This window comes from Anser cygnoides, chromosome 3 (genome assembly GCF_040182565.1).
Source record: "Anser cygnoides isolate HZ-2024a breed goose chromosome 3, Taihu_goose_T2T_genome, whole genome shotgun sequence".
In the NCBI taxonomy this organism is placed as follows: domain Eukaryota; kingdom Metazoa; phylum Chordata; class Aves; order Anseriformes; family Anatidae; genus Anser; species Anser cygnoides.
In genome coordinates, this window is record NC_089875.1 from 95,534,113 (window position 1) to 95,553,408 (window position 19,296).

General features: G+C 35.1%; 1 protein-coding gene across 11 annotated transcripts in view; it reads left to right on the top strand.

The window, feature by feature from the left end:
* Positions 1-19,296, top strand: part of KHDRBS2 (KH RNA binding domain containing, signal transduction associated 2) — a 378,305-nt gene that overhangs the window by 163,961 nt on the left and 195,048 nt on the right. For all 11 annotated transcript variants that reach the window (XR_010830537.1, XR_010830533.1, XR_010830531.1 and 8 more), the window contains exon 4: positions 9,757-9,903. Coding sequence is in view for 4 of the 11 variants with exons in the window: in XM_066994743.1 (XP_066850844.1) it covers positions 9,757-9,903 (147 nt within the window). In the remaining 7 variants the exon portion in view is untranslated. The remainder of the gene's footprint in view (positions 1-9,756; positions 9,904-19,296) is intronic.

Below are 19,296 nucleotides of genomic sequence, written 5' to 3' on the forward strand. Positions count from 1 at the left end.
GAATTTGCAACTGGAAGTAGCTGTAAATAGCTCTCCTCTGCAATCTCTCAGCTATGATTATAATGAGCAATCAGAGTGGCTGAAGTGTTGCATTGCTTTCTAGATGAAGCACTTGTAATGCTACATTGAGCTCATTTGAATACTAATTAGCATCTTTTAAACAAAATGTGCAGCATAGTGAGAAACATTATTAGAAATTAGTTCCATATTTGACACTGCCTTATGTACATCTATGCTATAGGAGTTCTTTAATAAAAAAGATACACATAATACATCAGCAAGCAATTACAAAGATTGTAGGACAAAACAGCTTAGAGTTGCAAGTGATTTTATTCTTCAAGTGTACAACACATTACACCCAGCTAGATGCATCCATATTTCCAAATGAGACAGAATAACAGTGTCATAATCCTGTTTGCTGTTTCATTTCTTTTCCTTTCTTAAACTACCTAGTAGAGGATGTCTTTTTAATTGCTATTTGACATTGAACCAATTCTTTCTGGAAAACAGTCTGTAAGGTCTCCAAGATCTTTCTTGAGAAATAACATACCTAAAGTCTTTTATAGAGTGCACAGTTAGAGCTGTTTTTTAGCACTGGAGAATCTTTATTACTGTTCAACTCATTTTCTAGATTACTTATGAATAGTTTAACAGAACATGTCCCAGAATGGTTCTTGTGGGACTCATCTAACAACTTCCCTAAAATGAACACCTATCTCCTAACTTTCATACTGCGTAACCTGATGAGCACTCCAACTGCTGTCTCATTAACGTAAAGGGCAGCAGCACCACTACTTTATTCAGTTGGAGTGTATTCAGGGCATCCATCTCATTCAGCCCCTCACTGGTTTATGAATCCCAAAGAAGCTTAAGCATGAAATAAGTATGAGATTTCCTTCACACTAATGAGGCGCTGCTGGTTAGATACTTCTGTATCTGAGGAATATTGCTGTTGACAACACTGGCATCTATAGATCTCAGGGCTAGGAAGCAACTGAAGAGGAATTCAGATGGCCACAATCTGAGGTTTAGGATCAAACTCATGCCTAAATCCTGGGCTTTTAAATTCTTTTGTAGCTGTAAGCTAAATGGGTAGGTTATTCAGTTAGATCAGGAAAGGCTTGGAATATCTATTTATATAGGCACTGACAATATCACCAAAGTAATGCCTTTGTGCTTCAGTGGATTTATTCTGTTATCCTATATTTCAGGAAGCATCCTTCATCAGATATGTGGTTAAGCAGGTAGTTTACCTTTAGGTGTGTAATTAATTCTTTCATCAGCTATTGATTTGAAATATATGAACAAATGAATTCCCCAAGAGAAATTTAAGTTTTCCTCACAGTCATAGGTAAGAGCACACACTAGCTATCTGCTGATTAGCCCCTTGGAAATACAGTAAAAGTTTTTAATTCTGGTTTTACATAAAATAGATTAGGCATAGATTTTTCCCAGCAGAACTTTCTATATGATAGGAATACACTTTCTACTATTTCCTTCATATGACCAAAAAGAAGCTCTTTATAAAGCACTTGATTACTATACAGGCAGAGTTGTATTTCAGTTTGGTAATGTAATATAATGTGTTGCAAGAGACTTAACTGAAAACTTTGAGAACTTCAAAACACTTCTTTTCACATAGGTCCATTACTTAAAGACAGAATGCTTTTTGCACATGTAAAGATATAAATATTTTCACTATATATTCCTTTAAGAAAAAAAAAATGCATTCTAATAGGACCAATAGAAATTATGATAAGTAACAGAAAAGATTAAAAAGAAAAAAAAGGATATAGATATTTAATTTAAATTATTCTGTTTGAATATGTGAAATGGCAATATATTTTATTTAGACACAGCTTTTGAGAACACAGTCTTTAAGAGCAGTGCTTCACAGAGATCAGGATGAATGTTTCCTGGAAAATAAGAATTGTAGATATTTTAAAACTCTACTATTGTTGTGGATATATAAATCCTTCTGAATTCTTAACATAAATGCAGGTAACCTGCTTTTCAAGATGTCAAGAAGACGATAATTTATCGTAAACTAGCTTGTTGAATTACCTAAAACATCAGAACTTTCTCATGTCTGTAACATTTGTATTACTTTAAGGTGACTATTCACTTTCTCTGTCTCTAAAAATGGAATTAAAATTTTTAAAAAACAAGATAACTTGTCATCATACACAATAAAATAAATAGAGCTAGAAAGATGTAATAGAAGTAATAAAGTGATTTCAGGAAAGTGAGAATGTTAGCAAAGGAAAAGAAAATATGTTTTCTTCAACCAGTGTAAACAAATTATGCCTGCTTTACTCAAAGGATCTTTTTCTTTTGTGCCACAGGCTCATTACTTTATTTTTGACAAATACAATAAGCTTTTAAAGTTCTTACAATGGCATCTGCCATTGCAACATATCTCTAGTCATTTTTGTTGTTGTTGTTGTTTTGTTTTGTTTTAATTATTAAATAACTGTACTTATTTTTTTGAATGTGTCGGCTTGGCACTTGGCTATCACCAGCCTGATGTAGTTGAACAAAATCCTGTATCATAGTGAGACTCCTTCCTTAAGTGATGGTAGAGCTTGGGAACACAGTCTGTGCTCATTAATGTTGGTCATTTTGTGCTGAACCTCAGTCACCAGCAGTAGGTCTAGCAGTCACAACTCACTCTGTAGTAGAGCCCAAACGATATTTTAAACCCTCAGATAGTCATGCGTAATGTAGCACTTAAGTTTGCTTCCTTGAACTAGTGAGTGCATCTGAAACCAGTGGGCCACTTCCAGGTGTGTATGTAGGTTGAAAATCAGACATTTGTAGCAGGAAAAAAAAAAAAAAAAAGGATCTTGGGAGCTGGATAAAATCATTTTATAAGTAAAAATGAGATCAAAGAAAAAAAAGTACGACATATATAAAACTAACCATATATAGTGAATTTGGACGGAAAACAGAGTTGCAGAACAATGGAGAAAGAACAATTTATTTAGCATGTTCACTGATCTTAAAATTACCCCCAGTGTTTTCTGAAGAGAGAAGGAAGAAATTATCACCATCAGCGATATGCATCTTGCAGCAAAGGGCTTGAGATGCTGCCAACTCACAGTTTTGCCCCCCAACCTCCACACCTAGCTGAACCTGAGGACCTTCAGGAGTAGTGGAAGGTGTGCATAACACCAGAGAATGTGTTAGGCACCAGAAAGTTTGTGTATATGTAATTTTACCTCTATGTAATTTCAGCTGCAAGCATTATAATGGGACTAGAGTACTAATAATTCTTTGATTAGACTTTTATAAATATATTAAGACAAAAAATAAAAGGTATTTGTTTGCCCACAGTAAGAATGTTATGGGTTGGTAGGAGTTCAGACAGCCTACTTTGTAGCTTGGATGTAACAAATTGGTAATTAGCCTCGCATAAGTAAAAACATGACATTTTGTACTCTCATTAATTAAGACCAAGTCTTTTTCCTGGAGCTGAATCCACCCTGAATGTAGCAGGCCCCTGGTTGTGATCATAACTAGTAAGATGAACGTAAATCTTTGTAGGAAGCATCTTTAGATATGGCAATTGTGCATTTCTTGAGGATCTTCAATTTCCTGCATGGCCTTTTCAAACTTTTTATTCAAATTCATTGGTTGTGTTCATTGAACATCTTGATCTAATTTAATTCAAGCAGCTATTGTCTAATGACCAGGTGATTCTTATATATTTTGTTTCAGCTTTCACTCGGTTTTGTACAAGCATAGGTACATCTGTAGGTTTGTGATCTCTCTCTCTACTAGCAGCTTTCTGACATGTAATTTATAGATATATCATGTCTTGTTGGTCACAGTAGTCACTGGCTGTAGCCTCAGTTTTGGCACATATCACTTTAACGTGCTACCCTTTCTCCTAAACTTTCATTTCCTTTGCACAGAATTTATAATTTTTGTTCATTCACCCCAGGTGTTCAAGCTCTTTCAGTAGTGATACAATGGGCATGTTCACATTCTTCTACTGATTTGTCTTTGTCTTCCTTGTCAACTATCTACCTCTTTGCCATTTGGATGTTGTATTTCATTATGAAATGTCTTGAGAAATGAAGCACTCCTGAATTAAAGAGCCCATTTGCCAAAGGCAGTACCGAATGTACACAAATCTCTGCTCCATTTCACCAGAGTAACTATTAGAGTTTTAATGATGCATCAAGAATAGAAAAATAATTGTTGTCATATGTATCTTCTAAATTTTCCTCTGTTGTAAGCAATCTTCTTTTATATGTACCCATTCAATTGTGGGAGGTGTGTGGCTGACTGCAGGTGCTGTGATGTAACTGGAGTACACCCACTCTCTTAGCTCTGCTATGTGAGCTCTACTCATGTATGACCATATCCATCATCTTTATTCTTCTTCCTGGAGTGAGAATAACTCCTCTAAAAATAAGAATCAAGGGATGGGTAAGCTCTTAGCTTCACTTTATACTCTGTTTAGGCCTTTCCCTATTCTCAGATTCAATTCTATTCTCAGACTGTTCCTCAGTTTACTTCTCTCTTTCTTCAGTGAACAGTATCAGGACCTAGGATCTGAGCACTTTTTAACTCTGAAACAGGCACCACTGAGAAAATGTATCTATTCTGATTTACTTGTTTCTGTAGAGTTCACTTATTACTTCTACTAATATCAGCGATGCAGACACCATGGCTTTTCCATTTATGTGCATATTAAAAATTAATTGGTTTGCATTTGTGAAACTGCATGCTCATTAATTTTCTTCTGTTGCATTGTCCATTGATCTTATGAATAATGCTTCTTTAACAATACTGCTGTGACTATCATCTTTGTCTGTACCCTGCACTACGCTTTTATTTCTAAATTCTTGTCAGATATGAAATCCACTGCAATTCTCTTATTGTTCTTCAAATACCCATTGTTTCTTTTCATTACTGTATTTGGTACAATGTAAGTTCCATGTGTTGTGTTTATGAAATTTATCTCTGCGATCTACACAATTCCTACTTCAGGTTTTTCTTCTAATATTCTTGGATATTCTGGCATTTTGACTTTATCAGAACACTTTTTTTTCATCAGTCTGGATTGCATAGTTTTGTTTGCTATGCAAACAAAAAAAAAAGTTCAAGTTGTTCTTTCAAATTCCTTCCAGAAGCTTTATTTAAGTATATCATTCTGGGTTCTAGTCCAGTCAGTTCTCTGTCAGGTTCAAGACACATTCTTTTAAAAATTGTAAGGCTGCTTTCTCATGAAGAGATAATTCATCATTTTTCTTGGCCTTTATGTTGATTACCACTCATACACTTCACTTTTGTAGAGGTCAGTACTCCTCTAATTTCTGCTATGGAGTTTTATAATTCATTCTCCCTGCTTGGGTCAACATGAACTTATAAAACACAGCAGGCGTTTCAAAATATGTTAGCTTTTATGGGGGAGTGAGTTATGGAGCCATGCGTCAGGCTAAGGGGAGGTGGACTACAGCACATGACAGACACACTGTGAGACAATAGAAGAGTACAAAGGAAGTCTGAAGTGCAAAGTGTGAAAGGAACTGGTTTTGGACATGGAATATAATGCCATTAATTTGGAGAGACGAAGGGAGTTGGCACACAGATGAAGATCAGGACTAGGCGGTAATTGGTCACTGGAGGGTGCTGTGCTGAACCAAAGTGGAGTTAAATATCACCACCCCATAGTAAACAAGAAACAAGACTGGTACAGTCTAAGGCATCATGTTGGGAAGTCCTGTGTTTGTTTGCTGCCACAGGAGCAGGACAAGACAAACTAACTTTTCTGACCAGACTGAATGAGCTGAGCCATCTTCTGCTGTCAGGAGGGTGAAAAAAGCAAAAGGGGGTGCTTGCCCCGTCCAGCAAGGGAGCACCCAAATGGGTCAGTTGAGTATCCTGTTACCACCATGTTGGTGTCCCTTCCAGACCTGACAGTTTCAGCAGCTGATCGCTGCTTTGTAACACCCTGGTCTGGAAATCATTTTGTTTCTCTGGTGTCAAGTTCTCCCCTAGCTAAGAAGCTGTGCTGACAGACCTTGCATGCAAATTCATTTTGAGCTTGTTTACATCTGGACACCTTAGTGCCTGTAAAAAAAAACAACACATAGCTGCACCCATCACTGTAAACATATTGTAGATTTTCCCTTTTGTGCAGCTTCACACATCTCTTATACTGCTATCGTTTGTGTCCTCGTGATGAAGATCACATGCAGGCTGAAGCTGAAGCTTAGAATGAATAGCTCTGAATATAGCACTTGAATCCTTCTGTGAAAATGTGAGTTAATTTAGAACTGGGTTCCTTTCTATAGAAAACAGCTTTGCAAAGTGAGCAGGAGTGTGGTGTTCAACTTGTGCCTTTGCACCCAGTCACTTGTGAATAGTCACTTTACAGTATCATTTTACATCCCACGAAGTCATGGCAACCACAGGCTCTCCAGGCATCCCACTTGATAGGGTTGCAAACTCCAAACTGGAGATATGCTTTGAGGTTCTGGGAGGTATTTTGTTCAGTTCAGAGTTTGCAGATGCCTGTGTGCATATTCAAGTAGATATATAGTTACCTCTTTACATTGTGCAGTGTGAAATATTCAGAATGGACAGATTCTGTAATTGGGAAGGGAAATCTTACCTCCTGTGTCTTCAAGAGAGTTTGAACAAAGACAAAGCTTTCCGACCCTCTTCTGCAATTACTGGTGGAAAATTCACCATTTTTCATCTAATATTTTGAAACCAGCATATGCAAGTTTTCATAGTTTGTAAATGACTGGACAGACTTAGTAAAATTATTCTTTGTCTGTCTTGGCTGAGCTTTATGATAATCTCATTCACTTTTGCATTGCATAACAGAGAACTCTTCTGTTTAGCTAGGAGTTCTCCTAATCTTAGTTCTTACCAGTATCACCTTGGGTGTTCATTCATTAGTATGAGGTGCAGTTTAGAGGAGAACAACCTGATCATCCCCGCTTACTGGTGGGGATAGTTACACCGTGTAGATATCACAGTGTGTGAATTGGATTCCTCTTCTGTGTGAAGGTAAACCAAAGGTGGGCTCCAGGTAAGCTCTCTGACTTCTAGTGGAAACTCGGTTCGTGCAGCCAGCTTACAGCTAGCAGGAAGCAAAATCCTCTGAGGTGCTAGATAATATGTAGTGCTGTAAAGATAGATATAAGTAGTGTGGACTGACCATTTTGCTGTGTGGTTGGGTTGTGATACTTGCTAATTGAAGACCTACAAAGGCGTCATCCAACTTCATGTGCTCCTGTGATAGGAGAGTCTGTTTAGCTGTGGTACACTTAGAAATCTGTATTACCTGCCAGTAGATATAACTTTCCATATCAGGCAAGTGTCTACTCAACAGTGTGAGTTATGTTTGTTATTTTGGTTGTTAGATGCCTTTTACTTGATGAATGATTCAATGTAAGGCTATGCTCAGTCCTAAAATACTTAGTCATATTCCCTGGTTTGGGGAAGCAAAGCTTGGAACAGTGGTTGTTCCAAGGTCTATGGTCTATGAGTTCTTACTCTTCAGTATTTTTCCTGCAGTGATTTAATAGCTTCTCTCCTCTTAATGACACACACAGAGTTGCACTAAAAGAAGCATTTTCTGATGTATCACCCTTGTAGGAAGAAGTACCATGTGAAAATTCAGTCTTTAACTCCAAGCATGCCATTTAAAAACCATCATTAGATATCTTCAGAAAGAAGTGCTGAGGATCTTGCTGTCCTAGCCTGCTCTTGCTAACACCTACAGAAATGATTGCTGAGCAGTAACAGAAAACATGTATAGAACCTAGGGAAAAGGTTATAAAATGATGTGTTTTAAGAATTTCTGAGGTTATTGAGATAAGAAAAATGTCATTACCACTATTATTACCATACAAGCATATACATAATTTGCTGTGAGACAGGTCTATGTTATAAAATCATGTTAATGATGTCTTAGCTGCAAAAATCCGTATCAAAATAATGAGGCAAATATTATTTTTGCCTTTTTCTACATATGAAAAAAAAAGAAAGATATAATTTATAATTTTTATGAAATTTGTTGGTAGCTTACTCCTAGAAGAAAATTTGGGGAATTTTCTGGTGTTGCTTTTATGAGACCTAAAAAAGTGATATGAAAGAACCTTTGAGCATTTACCAGGATATTGCTTTATAAACATAAAAACTTAAAAACTTAATTCTGTTGAAAGACTTCATGTCAAATTATTACAGAAGTTGCAATCAAATAGGCAAAAGGCATTGTAACGTCTCATGATAGACAGTTATATTATGCTCTGGTTCTTGCGGATGTTCCAATGAGATTTCAGTGGTAAAGCTGTAATGTCAAAGATATTTGATCTGTAGTAAGAAAAAAATCTTATACTGTCTGTACTGTTTATCACTTTTAAACTTAAAACAGTTATTTGTATTTTCAACATTTAAAATAAAATTATGGATTACATTTACTGAGTTATGATTTTATCCTAAGTTATCATGCAAAATTTACACTTATGGGGCCAGATCTAGGGTTCTGGAGCTAAAGGATGTAACTGTTTTGTCTTCAGTGAAAACTCAAAGGGCTTTGGGCTGGATCTTCTACTGTAGACAAAACAACTATGCTACAGTAGAATATTGTTTGAAGCATAGCACCGTGCAAGTATTTTTCATGTGAAGCAATGGTATAAATTAGGTAACACCCAAATAAATGAAATTAATGCATAATTAAGTAAGTAACAACTGTCATATATTGTTACAGTTTTTATATCTTAGAAATCTTAATGCTGAAATAGAATTATTTTAGTATATACTAAGAAGCTATAACTTCTTGACCATTTTTAAGCAAATTAGTATACTTGTTTTCTGTGGTTATGTTTTCTATCTTTAAAATTAGGAGATGCATACATACTTTACTCAAATTTACATTTCTAAAAATACTTTTGAAGACTGAGCTTTGAACTGAACACATCTTCAGCATCTCTTATTGCTGTCTTGTATAATTATTGTGTTTTGTTGTCAGAGACAACAGCATTGACATGATCACTATTTTATATCTTTGCTTTTTATGTGTGGGTAACTACTATGAATGTACATTACAGTTTACATTCAGAATCTCAAAGTCTTATGCAAAAAAGTGGGTTGAAGTTTCAGATCATTGCTCTGACATAAAATAAGATTATTAGGCTCATTTTATAGATGGAAAACTGGGACCAAAAGACTGTCAAGATAAACCTAGGTGAGGTAAATCACCCTCTTAGCCAGTGTACACAAGATTGCATAGGTACTGTGTGTCAGAAATGGGACTGAAACTCAAACCTCATGTCTCAGGTAGAAAAACTAGAACATTGTGTTACCTTTAGCAATACTGAAATGCACAACCTACAGATATTCTTTAAATAAATGGAATACTTTAATGAGCTACAGAATTTGTTAAAATGTTCCAGAATGGTTAACTGGATCTTTATTTCATGTGAACAGCCCAAATTCAAACAGATTAATTCAGCTTTTGCCTTATGGAAGTAATATTTCAGTACTCAGTGCTGGAGTACTTAGCATTTTTTCACTGCACTGATTAAAATCTGTTGTAGATGATAATTATGCTGGTTTTATCATTCAAACACTCAAAAATGATTTTTAAATCTTTAAGTGGCTTGTAGTAGGCTTTTATTTCTCAAAGGGTTTAAAGTCTACTTGTATTATGTCCTTTTGTCATGTTCTCTGTAGATGCTAAATCAGTAGATTCCCAGTTTTAAAAAACAACAACACTCTTTTTCATAGGAGGAAGAACTGAGGAAAAGTGGAGAAGCCAAATATGCACACTTGAGTGACGAGCTTCATGTATTAATTGAAGTGTTTGCTCCACCTGGGGAAGCATATTCTCGTATGAGTCATGCCTTGGAAGAAATAAAAAAATTCCTCGTTCCAGTAAGTGGCTTATAGCATTCTTCTGTGACTGTCTATGGCTTTGCTGCATTGAATTTGTGTCTTTAAGTTCCTTCAGCTCAAGGGAAAAAAAAAAAAAAAGGTCTGTTGAAGATTGATCTTAGGAAGATGCCAAACAGGCCATTAATCGTCATAGTTGACCCCCTGCCCCCTGGTATGTGTTTTACTTTTTATTTACCTTTTTTTTTTTTTTTTAAGGAAGAGTAGGTTATTTTTTTCTGGTTGCAGTCATTAGCATGCAAGTACACGTTTAAGATTTTTGAATATTTAAATCTGTAAAAGTATTTTAGCATAGGTAATGATTTATCTATGACTGAATTTTTGCAGAATTTTTTCTATGTCAATGAATTTTGTCTGGAGAAAACAGCATGAGCAAAACATTCCTCAGATTTTACACTGATGTTTCTGCTTAGACAGCTAGTCTTAACTCCGACCACAATTTAGCAATGCTTCATCAGCTAGGAAAGCACAGAAGCGTCCTCTACAGCTGAGTACCTTTTCAGTTCTATTTAGACTCAATATATCAACTTCTAAAGTATTTACCTTTTGATTTTCCTTCAAACTCTCTGAAAATGATTTTCTCCAGTTTTCTACAGCATTCCATGATATTATTGTGCTTAAAATTTGTCCTAGAATTTAAGTAAATGTTGTTTTGTATAGTAGAGTTACAGAAGTTATTGTCTGCAGTCTATCCTGAGACTATTAAGCACTCTAAATGTATTCAGAACTTGCATTCCTTCAAAAATACATTGGGAGCTTATTTCTATTTGAAGTAAACCAATGAAGTTAATAAATGTTCATATGTTTTCATAATAACAGAGGGATTTTTATCACGTCCTCACATACCAAGATCAGAGGTGTTCATATTAGGCATACATCTGTTTGCATGACAGAAATTAGACATTTTATTCAGTGAGGAGTTCTTAGCAGGAAGAGGAAAGAAGAATACTTAGAAGCACATTATTTAAATACAGCGTTTTAAACATTATTTTTTTAGAGCAATTAAATGTTTTTAAAGAATACAAAATAAGTAACAAAAAATTTACCAAGTGCGTCACAATAAAAAAGCCACTTATAAAATAGTCTCTTTCAGACTTTCCCATTCCATCTCCTTACACTTCCAGTTAAAAACCACAGATATTAAAGTATTATTTTAAATACTCTTACACAGGGATATAACCATGAGACAAGAAAGCACTTTATTCATGATTTCTGACTTTGGGTTGAACATGCAATACAAAATTAGGTCATTGTCATAATGCTGGCAACATAACATGGAATGATGTTTTGGCGGCAAGTTAATGGTGAGGATCTGCCAAGGCATACCACTGAAATAAAATTTATAGCTAAGTTACAGGTTCCTGAAAAATCTGGAATAATATAGCTAAAAATGGTAGCATTGCTGATTACAAAGATTGACAGCATTTGTCTTTGGATAAACCTATTTCCAGTAGTTCACAATTTTGCCAAACTTTAAATTGTTTTTATAAAAGCTTTCTTTTTAAAGATAGCTTTATATGTCCTCTTTGTTCTGAAAAGGAGCTACTGCATTATAGCATTACATAGTCATGATGGTCTCCATTCCTATGCCACCTTGATTTTTAACATCTGTTGAAGATTGTCATCTATTGCAGAGCCTGAGAAAAATCTATTCTGGATGAATAAGGGATAGAGAGTAGTGTGAGCTCTAAAATTTGTGGTGTATTACAGTTTTAAATACTCAGAATCTGCCTAAGCATATATTTTGTGTGACACATTATTTATTGATAAATGTTATATGTATTTTCCATCACAAGCATAATAGCTGCACTGGAAAAAATACAAAAACAAGTTCTTTGTTATAAGATTTTGAACTCAGCAGTGGCAATAATTACTCTAAACAAGTAACAATCATACTTTATGACTTGTTAGTTAGTTTTATCCCCTCTGCTTCATTTCAGATTTACAACAATTTACAAAGCAATTATTAACTGGCTGGTTACAACATGTGTCAAGGGGTTTACACTCAAAAAGCTTGCATGAGATAATTTCCTTTTTGTTCCCTATTTACAGCATCTCTTGAATTTGTTTTATGATGTTTTGTTGTTTATAAGACCTAATTTATTACAGCAGTGAATATCAGAATTTCATTACATGGATGAAAGCAGTAGAACCTAACAGTTTTATTTATACCAAATCAAGGATGTAATAAACTATTCAAATGAGTTTTCACATTGCTTATGAATTTTGTTAAATTTAAGTGAAATATTATCGTCAGAAATTACATTGATTGTGTCAGTAAGATGTAAGGACGTTTTCATACTTACATCTTAATGAGACTTGATTTTTAAACAAATGCCTAGAAAACATAACAAAAAATAAAATAAAAAAAAATTAGGGGGGGGGGAATAGTAATGAAGAAAGAAAAAAAATAACAGTTTATTAACTGAAGCAAAATTATAAGGAGCTAGTACTTTCAATTTAAATTGGATTATTTAAGTTTCTATCTTGCCCAAGAACAGCACTGAAATTTTTACTTGTCAAGGTTTCACCTCAAAGTTAGAGGCAGAAAACAATTACCACAGTTTATACTGGCTCTTCCAAATGTGAATACATTTCAAAGTCACAAGTGGCTCAGCCTCAGGTGGTGTTTTGGGATCCCTCCAACTGGCATTTAAATGAATGATTGAACCCAGGATGTCTGTAGCCTTCAGTAGTTCAGTGACTGACAAGCTTTTAAAACCAAGCTGCTACATTTACTGTCTGCTGCTTCTGTTTTGCAAATGGTGTGAGGTCTACATGGGAGTCACACTCAAGACTTTTCTACCTGGTGAATAAGATTTATTTTGCAACTGACTTTGCAGGATTTTTTTTTTAAGAACTTTGGCTTTTGGAAGTGTGGGGAAATCTTATTTACAATTATTAGCTAGAGATAATGCTCTGTTATATTTTGATGTTTAGTCTTAATATGAAATGTTGATTATAATAGAAATATGATAGGTCAAAAGAGTAAATGAAATTGGAGTTTTGAAATACAACTGCCTAATGTAAATTTTTTATTTTTTATTTTTTTTGGCAACTTAGTAAAAATGAAGACTAAAATGTGCTCCATAAAGTCTAGGTTTTAGCATCATATTTGTACTAATTTTAACATAATGTAAGTTAGCCAACATTAACTATGTGGAAAGTATAAACAGTAGAGACCATAGGCTTTGTTGTTGTTGTTGTTGTTTGTTTTTTTTCCGTAAAATTTAAGTTTCTCACACAGTTGCATGGCTCCAGGAGCTATGGCTTAAAAAGCAGAACTGTAAGCCTTTAAATGTTGACAACTTGATCATTTTGAGCTTCTTTGTTTTCACAGAGAAAGAAATATTCCCAGAGTCCTCTACCTGTGAACAGCCTTAACCAGATAGCTTTGGGGCCTAGAAGGGATGAGGGTGCAGGAGAAGTAGAAAGGATGGCTCTGGGACAGCTGGGATTAGGAGCTGGGTTTAGGGCTTTCAGAGACAGTGGGAACCTGAGAGCTGAGGTCCAGGATTCAGGTATTAAGAGTTGGGATTACCAGACGTCTCTGGTCATCCTTTCTGGACACCCAATTAGCTCTCCTGTCATTGACAGTATAGAGGACTGCTCTAGGTAGCCTTGCTTGAGCTGATTTTACCTTGATTTTTCCTCAAATACTAGATCTTTGGTATTCTTACGAGTATTATGACTTTTGTCATTATGCTCCATGCACAACCTGTTTTAGCTGGTCTGACTTGTGCAAGGGGGTTGGAACAGATGACCTCCAGAGGTCCTTTCCAACCTCAACCATTCTGTGATTCTGTGAACTTACCCCACAGATAAATGCATTTTGCAGATTCACCTCTATGGCCTGAACAGATCTCATAAAATCATTTGGTGTCTGACAGTCATCTACTTGTGACCCCAGACTGAATGGCATCTAGGTCTGGGTGAGGAACCTAAGGCTGATGTTTTGTCTCTGTACTTCAGAATGGGATCCAGGGTCAGTGAAATAAAAGGGGAAATGTTTAAAATGCCCAATTATGGAGATGGAACAGCTTAGAAGCTTTTCTTGCTCTGCTGATTTTGAAAGGTTCATATCTAGTAAATGCTATTTTAAAATTTCTTCACCATTAATGAGAAATGAAATGCTACATAATTCTCATCAGATATTACTACATCATTCTACTTTTACACCCAAATATGGAACAAATATATTTTCTGAACAAGTTAACATTTGTGTATAGTAAAGGACTATACACCATCTTTAGGGTTTTTGTGCTTCCAAATGTGTTTTTTTTTTTTTTTTTCCTGATAATCACTTTTATCCCTGTAAGCAGTGCATTTTTGTTTGACACAGTTAGCATCCCTTGAGACTAGGAGGGAAGCAGATACCGATCATTCATTTTATGTGTGAGTACTCTGTAATAGCGAGCTATTATGTAGAGGGTAAGGTGCAGCTAGAGTGCCATGACCACTTTAAAAACATTGTTTAAAACTCTGTGGTCAGCTGATCAGGAATTGAACCAATTACCACTTTAAGAGCTACTGTTCAATTTATTTGTCTTCATGCATTTTCCTAGTCTATTATATCAGCTTTAAATTGACACACCCTGGCAACACTCAAGGGCTAGGAATAAATCTATGGTCATTTAATGCATTTCCGTTGATGGGTGATCTCCTGTGATCATCTGGCTGTACACTTGGGTATTTTTTTAGTATGTTGATCAGATCAGACTCATCAGAAGATTTAGGGAGAGCTGCAGTCTGCTCCCAGGGTGCTGGGAGCCCATCAGCTCTTCAGTCTTCCCAACTAAATATGGAAAGTTATTCTTTTACTGAAAGGCTCTTTTTCCTCAATAAATTACTAATTTCCTACTAAAGTTATTTATAATAAAACTTGGTGTGAAAACAAAACAAAAAAAAAAAAAAAAAAAGAGAGATTTGAAGGCAATTGAAAACAGACTTTGATACCAGTTTATTTCAGTGGAAAGAATTAAATAATCTATTTAAATCTAATTAAAGTAGTTTAATTCCCTGAAGGCCGTCCTCTAGCTAATGTCTCAAAAGAAGTTGTTTAACTTCCAACATACATTTCCTCTGTGTATACACAGGAACTCATATGCACTACAGACCGAAGTTGCTAATGATCTGTTATGCTGTGCTGTGCTGGCTATATTGCCATATATACAGCACACAGTAACAATGCGATGTTTTGACTGTTTCCTAACAAGTATACAGAAGTATATGACATTTATTTTGCTCATTTTTATTAGTCATCTGAGTTCCTTCTGTGCTACAGTACAATATAAAATCTCTATTTACATACAAAACCACAGAGTGTGAAATAGTAATCTTACTTTTGTTTCTAAATAAGCTATATTATCACTTTTTATTTTCAGTCTTTTTGTCCTATTTCAAAGATATCTCAACAGGCTAAATATTTCCGTAACTATGGCAGTGAGTAGCAGCACAGCTCCATTCCTAAGAATAGACATCTTTTATATTCTTCAAAGTAAATAATTTATACTTGCACATTCTGCAAATGTACTTGCATATTAAGTACAGTAATTATTTTAAACCTGCGATAAGGAAATTATTTGAGCAGCTGTCTCAGCTTTGCTATGAGTTCTGTTTTCCCACAGTGTAACATCTCTGGTAATTTTATATACATTTTTTTTTTTTAATTGAGGAAAAATTTTTTTCTGAGAGATTTTTTTTCTGAGATTTTTTTCTGAGATTCTGTTGTGGCCTAAAATGTCATATAGCACTTTACCTATTCACATCTTTTTTTTTTTACTAAAAATTGCCTATATACAATCAGATCACTATAAATATGTTTAAACACAAGTGTACTCAAGAGAGGTGTAATAACTTGAGGGCAATAGCTGTTGACTTTTTACAAATGATGGAGTTTTTCTGAACATGATACTGGCTGTCTGGCAGCATGCTGGGCAGCACCGAAGCTGCATAATTTAGATAACCCATTTTAATTTTGACAAAAATAAACTTAAAGCTATCCCTCAAAGTGAAGGTTTGAGGGGAGAGATGTACACTAAATTTACACAGATGGCCTTTTTAAATTGAAAATTAAGGTCCAGTGTCTTTCAACTGACTTTTTATGTGCTTGCTGATGCACAGTATCGACTGCTGATATTACTTCTCTTGTGAAGCTATAAAATGGAGAGCAAAACAAAAAGCATGCAATTCCTCACATGTCTGAAAGAACAAATGCAATGTGCTCTCTGCACAAATGTTTTTAAACACGTGTGGTGATGAGTCAGTTGCCTGTTTGCCTACCAGACCTACAGACCCCTTCTAACTAGGTTTAGTTCCACAGCTGCTTCAGGTGGTCCAGAATTCACCACTTCAGGTCTGCTTCAAGGGTTGATACTCCTAAATGGATTAAGGTCTTTTTAGATATGCCAGAGACATATTTAGTCTATGAAAGCAATCCCTTGGTGGTCTTGCTCTGTCACACAGTGGAATCAATATAAAAGCACGCTCTTACTGCTGGAGCCAGCCCATTGCTTTGCCTTTCAGATTAACTGGAAAAGTTAACCTGACTGGGTATTTTACACCAGTCATTGATCTGAGTGTATTACTGAGACACGGCTGTAGTTTAAAGACGTATCTATGACTCACTTGGTGAGTGTGTACTCATAAGCAGTTTCATGGGCTTGTCTTACTGCTAACTGTTGTTAGGGTGCAGGTTTTTCACCAGTGACAGATCAGAAGCAATGGTTTGGATGTAGGTGATAAAATTCATGCAGAGAGATTTGAATCCTATACCACTGCTCCCAGTTTCTCAGCAGCAGAAATAGCTAGGTTTGTAACAATCAGCAAGAACTTGGCTATGGTATTACACATTAAACCGTACAAACCTCTTCACCTTGGAGGGACCCGCAGACCCTCCAATGCATCTGTCATTTCATTTTAGAACTGGTACAAAGGTACAAATTTTGCCAATCTCATCAATGGCAATAAAGATTGAATATTGGACTCTGTGAAGAGGCTGCATTTTCATGGCCTTAAAATAAAATTGCATCTACTTTTATATAAAGTAGATATGAAAAGTGTATGTAAATACTTGTTTTCTTCATACAAGAATTACTTTGTAATGACGACAAAAATGACATGCAAGATGTCGTTGTGTGCTGCATCATGTATACTTGTGGTTTGTTTTTTTAGCCATCAATTTGAGGAAAGAAAAGGAAAATATTGGAGTTATAGACATGAGACTGGAAGCAAGGAGATACGAGGTGTTTGTTTTGGCTTCTTGAAGAACTTGGGAGGGTTGTTTATTTTGTTCTGTTTTGCTTGTGTATTTTTTGAAGTGGTAGGTGGAGGGGGAAGGTTTTGGTGACATTTTTAAAATTGTATCTTTTTTTTTTTTATATATAGCAAAGGTCAGTATAGCCAATTCTGATGATGCCTAGTTATGGTTGCTCAGGAAAACATAAAAGAAAAAGCACAAATACAGAGTAATCTTTCCTCTATTGTGTTCTTTCAGCTTCCAGCAGTCAAAAATTGAATCTTTTCAAGGCTACATCTACACCATCCTGCCTTTATACCCTGTTGTAGATTTGTTTTCTACTCTCTGAGCTTGTCAATTGTTGTTGTTTTTTGTTTGTTTGTTTGGTTTTGGAACGTTAGTTAAGTTTTTGGCAATGAGTTTGACTGTTTAAGTACACACTGTGTGTAAAAAGAGGAAGTGGCCTTTTTATTTTTGTTTTTGTTTTAAACCAGCTGCTTAAGACTTCATGAGCGCCCTCATCTTAATGCATAGTTAAAAGCAATGGATAGTTTCACACCATTCAGCACACTTACATTCTTCTGGATTTGTTTCTTTTCTGTGCCCCTCATCTTTTCATATACAGAAGCTATGAGGTACCTCTGATTATCCCAGTGACATACTATCCTTTGCACTTCTTTCAGTATTTTCTCTAGTTTACCTCTTATTTTCTTTTAAGGATAAAATGGCTAGGACAGCATATGATAGACTCGTCTCAGTAGAAGCAGCAGCATACTTCTGAAATGGATCTTGTGATATTTTCTGTTTTAGTGTCAGGATTTATTCTATTACTGTCTAGCATTCTTCCTGCTTGCACTAATCTGATGTTTTCAGAATGCCATTTGTTTAAAAAAATAAAATAATCCCTGGCATCTATCTTAAATGATAATAACTAATTTAGCACTATTTACTTTCAGTATTATAATGTCTATCAATACTTTAGTTTAATTATTGTCATGTTCATTATTTTGCATTTATCAATACTCATTTTTTTCTGTCATTTTTATTTCTAATCTTTCAGTATAATGAGATCTTTCATCAATTTTTTGCAATAACCTTTAGATTTTATTGTGCTGAATAACTTTCAATAAAATGCTGTCATTTCAGTATTCATTTTTTTAGATAATTTATAGATACCATGAGCAAAACAGATTTTTTTTTTTTTTTTTGAATCACCACAATACACTCCCTCGGGGGAAAAGCAAAGAAACCCACTATTCCTAACATTCTTTCTCTTATAATCAATTACAGAACTATTAAGCAATAAGGTGATCTCTCTTGCCTTCTGACAACTTTTGCTGTGACTGATGAGAGTTTGGATATCCATCTGTGGAGGTCCATAAACAAAAAGGCGTTTCATTTGCTCTGTGCCATATTATACACCTGTTCAAAAATTGGCTGTGTGAAGGATAAAGATGTATGCATCCATAGATGTATTCCTGATGTTTTGAAAGGTTTAAAGTGTCATAAAGGCAAGGAATAATATGACCAAATGTCACTAGGATAAGAGATTTTAAAAAGAAAAATTAAGTTAAAATATAAATTGTTTAAATACGATAGGTTGACTAGGAAAAGTCTGCTAGAGAAAAACAATAACTTTAGTTAATTGTGGTTTTGGTTCAGCCTCGATGAAGCAAAGGCAACAACTTATAAACAATTTGTGTATAGAAATTAGAGAAAGTTGCAGAAGACAGATTAATAGCAATTAAAGTTGGCAAAATAAAAATTTCACGTTTAATTGAATTCATAGTAGTAACACAAATATGTGACCAGCAATGCAATGATAGTATGAATGAGTTTGAGAAACATTAGAAATAAAAGCAACCCTGAAAAAGATATAAACTTCAGTCCCTAGAGATGGTAACTTTACGGTTAATGATACAGAAGAGGCAGAACGTTTCCATAAATACCAGTTGTGTAGCTGGAAAACTGTAGGATGATATACCTGCATCTTACAGGAATTATGCAATACTTTGCAGCACAGTAATGTTGATTTTAAGAAAACCTGTTCAGAAAAAAATTGGGATACTCGAGAAAAAGTCATGGTATGCTGGTCTTAGTTTAAGGTGAAGTGGAGCTAATGAAGGCTGATTTTTAAT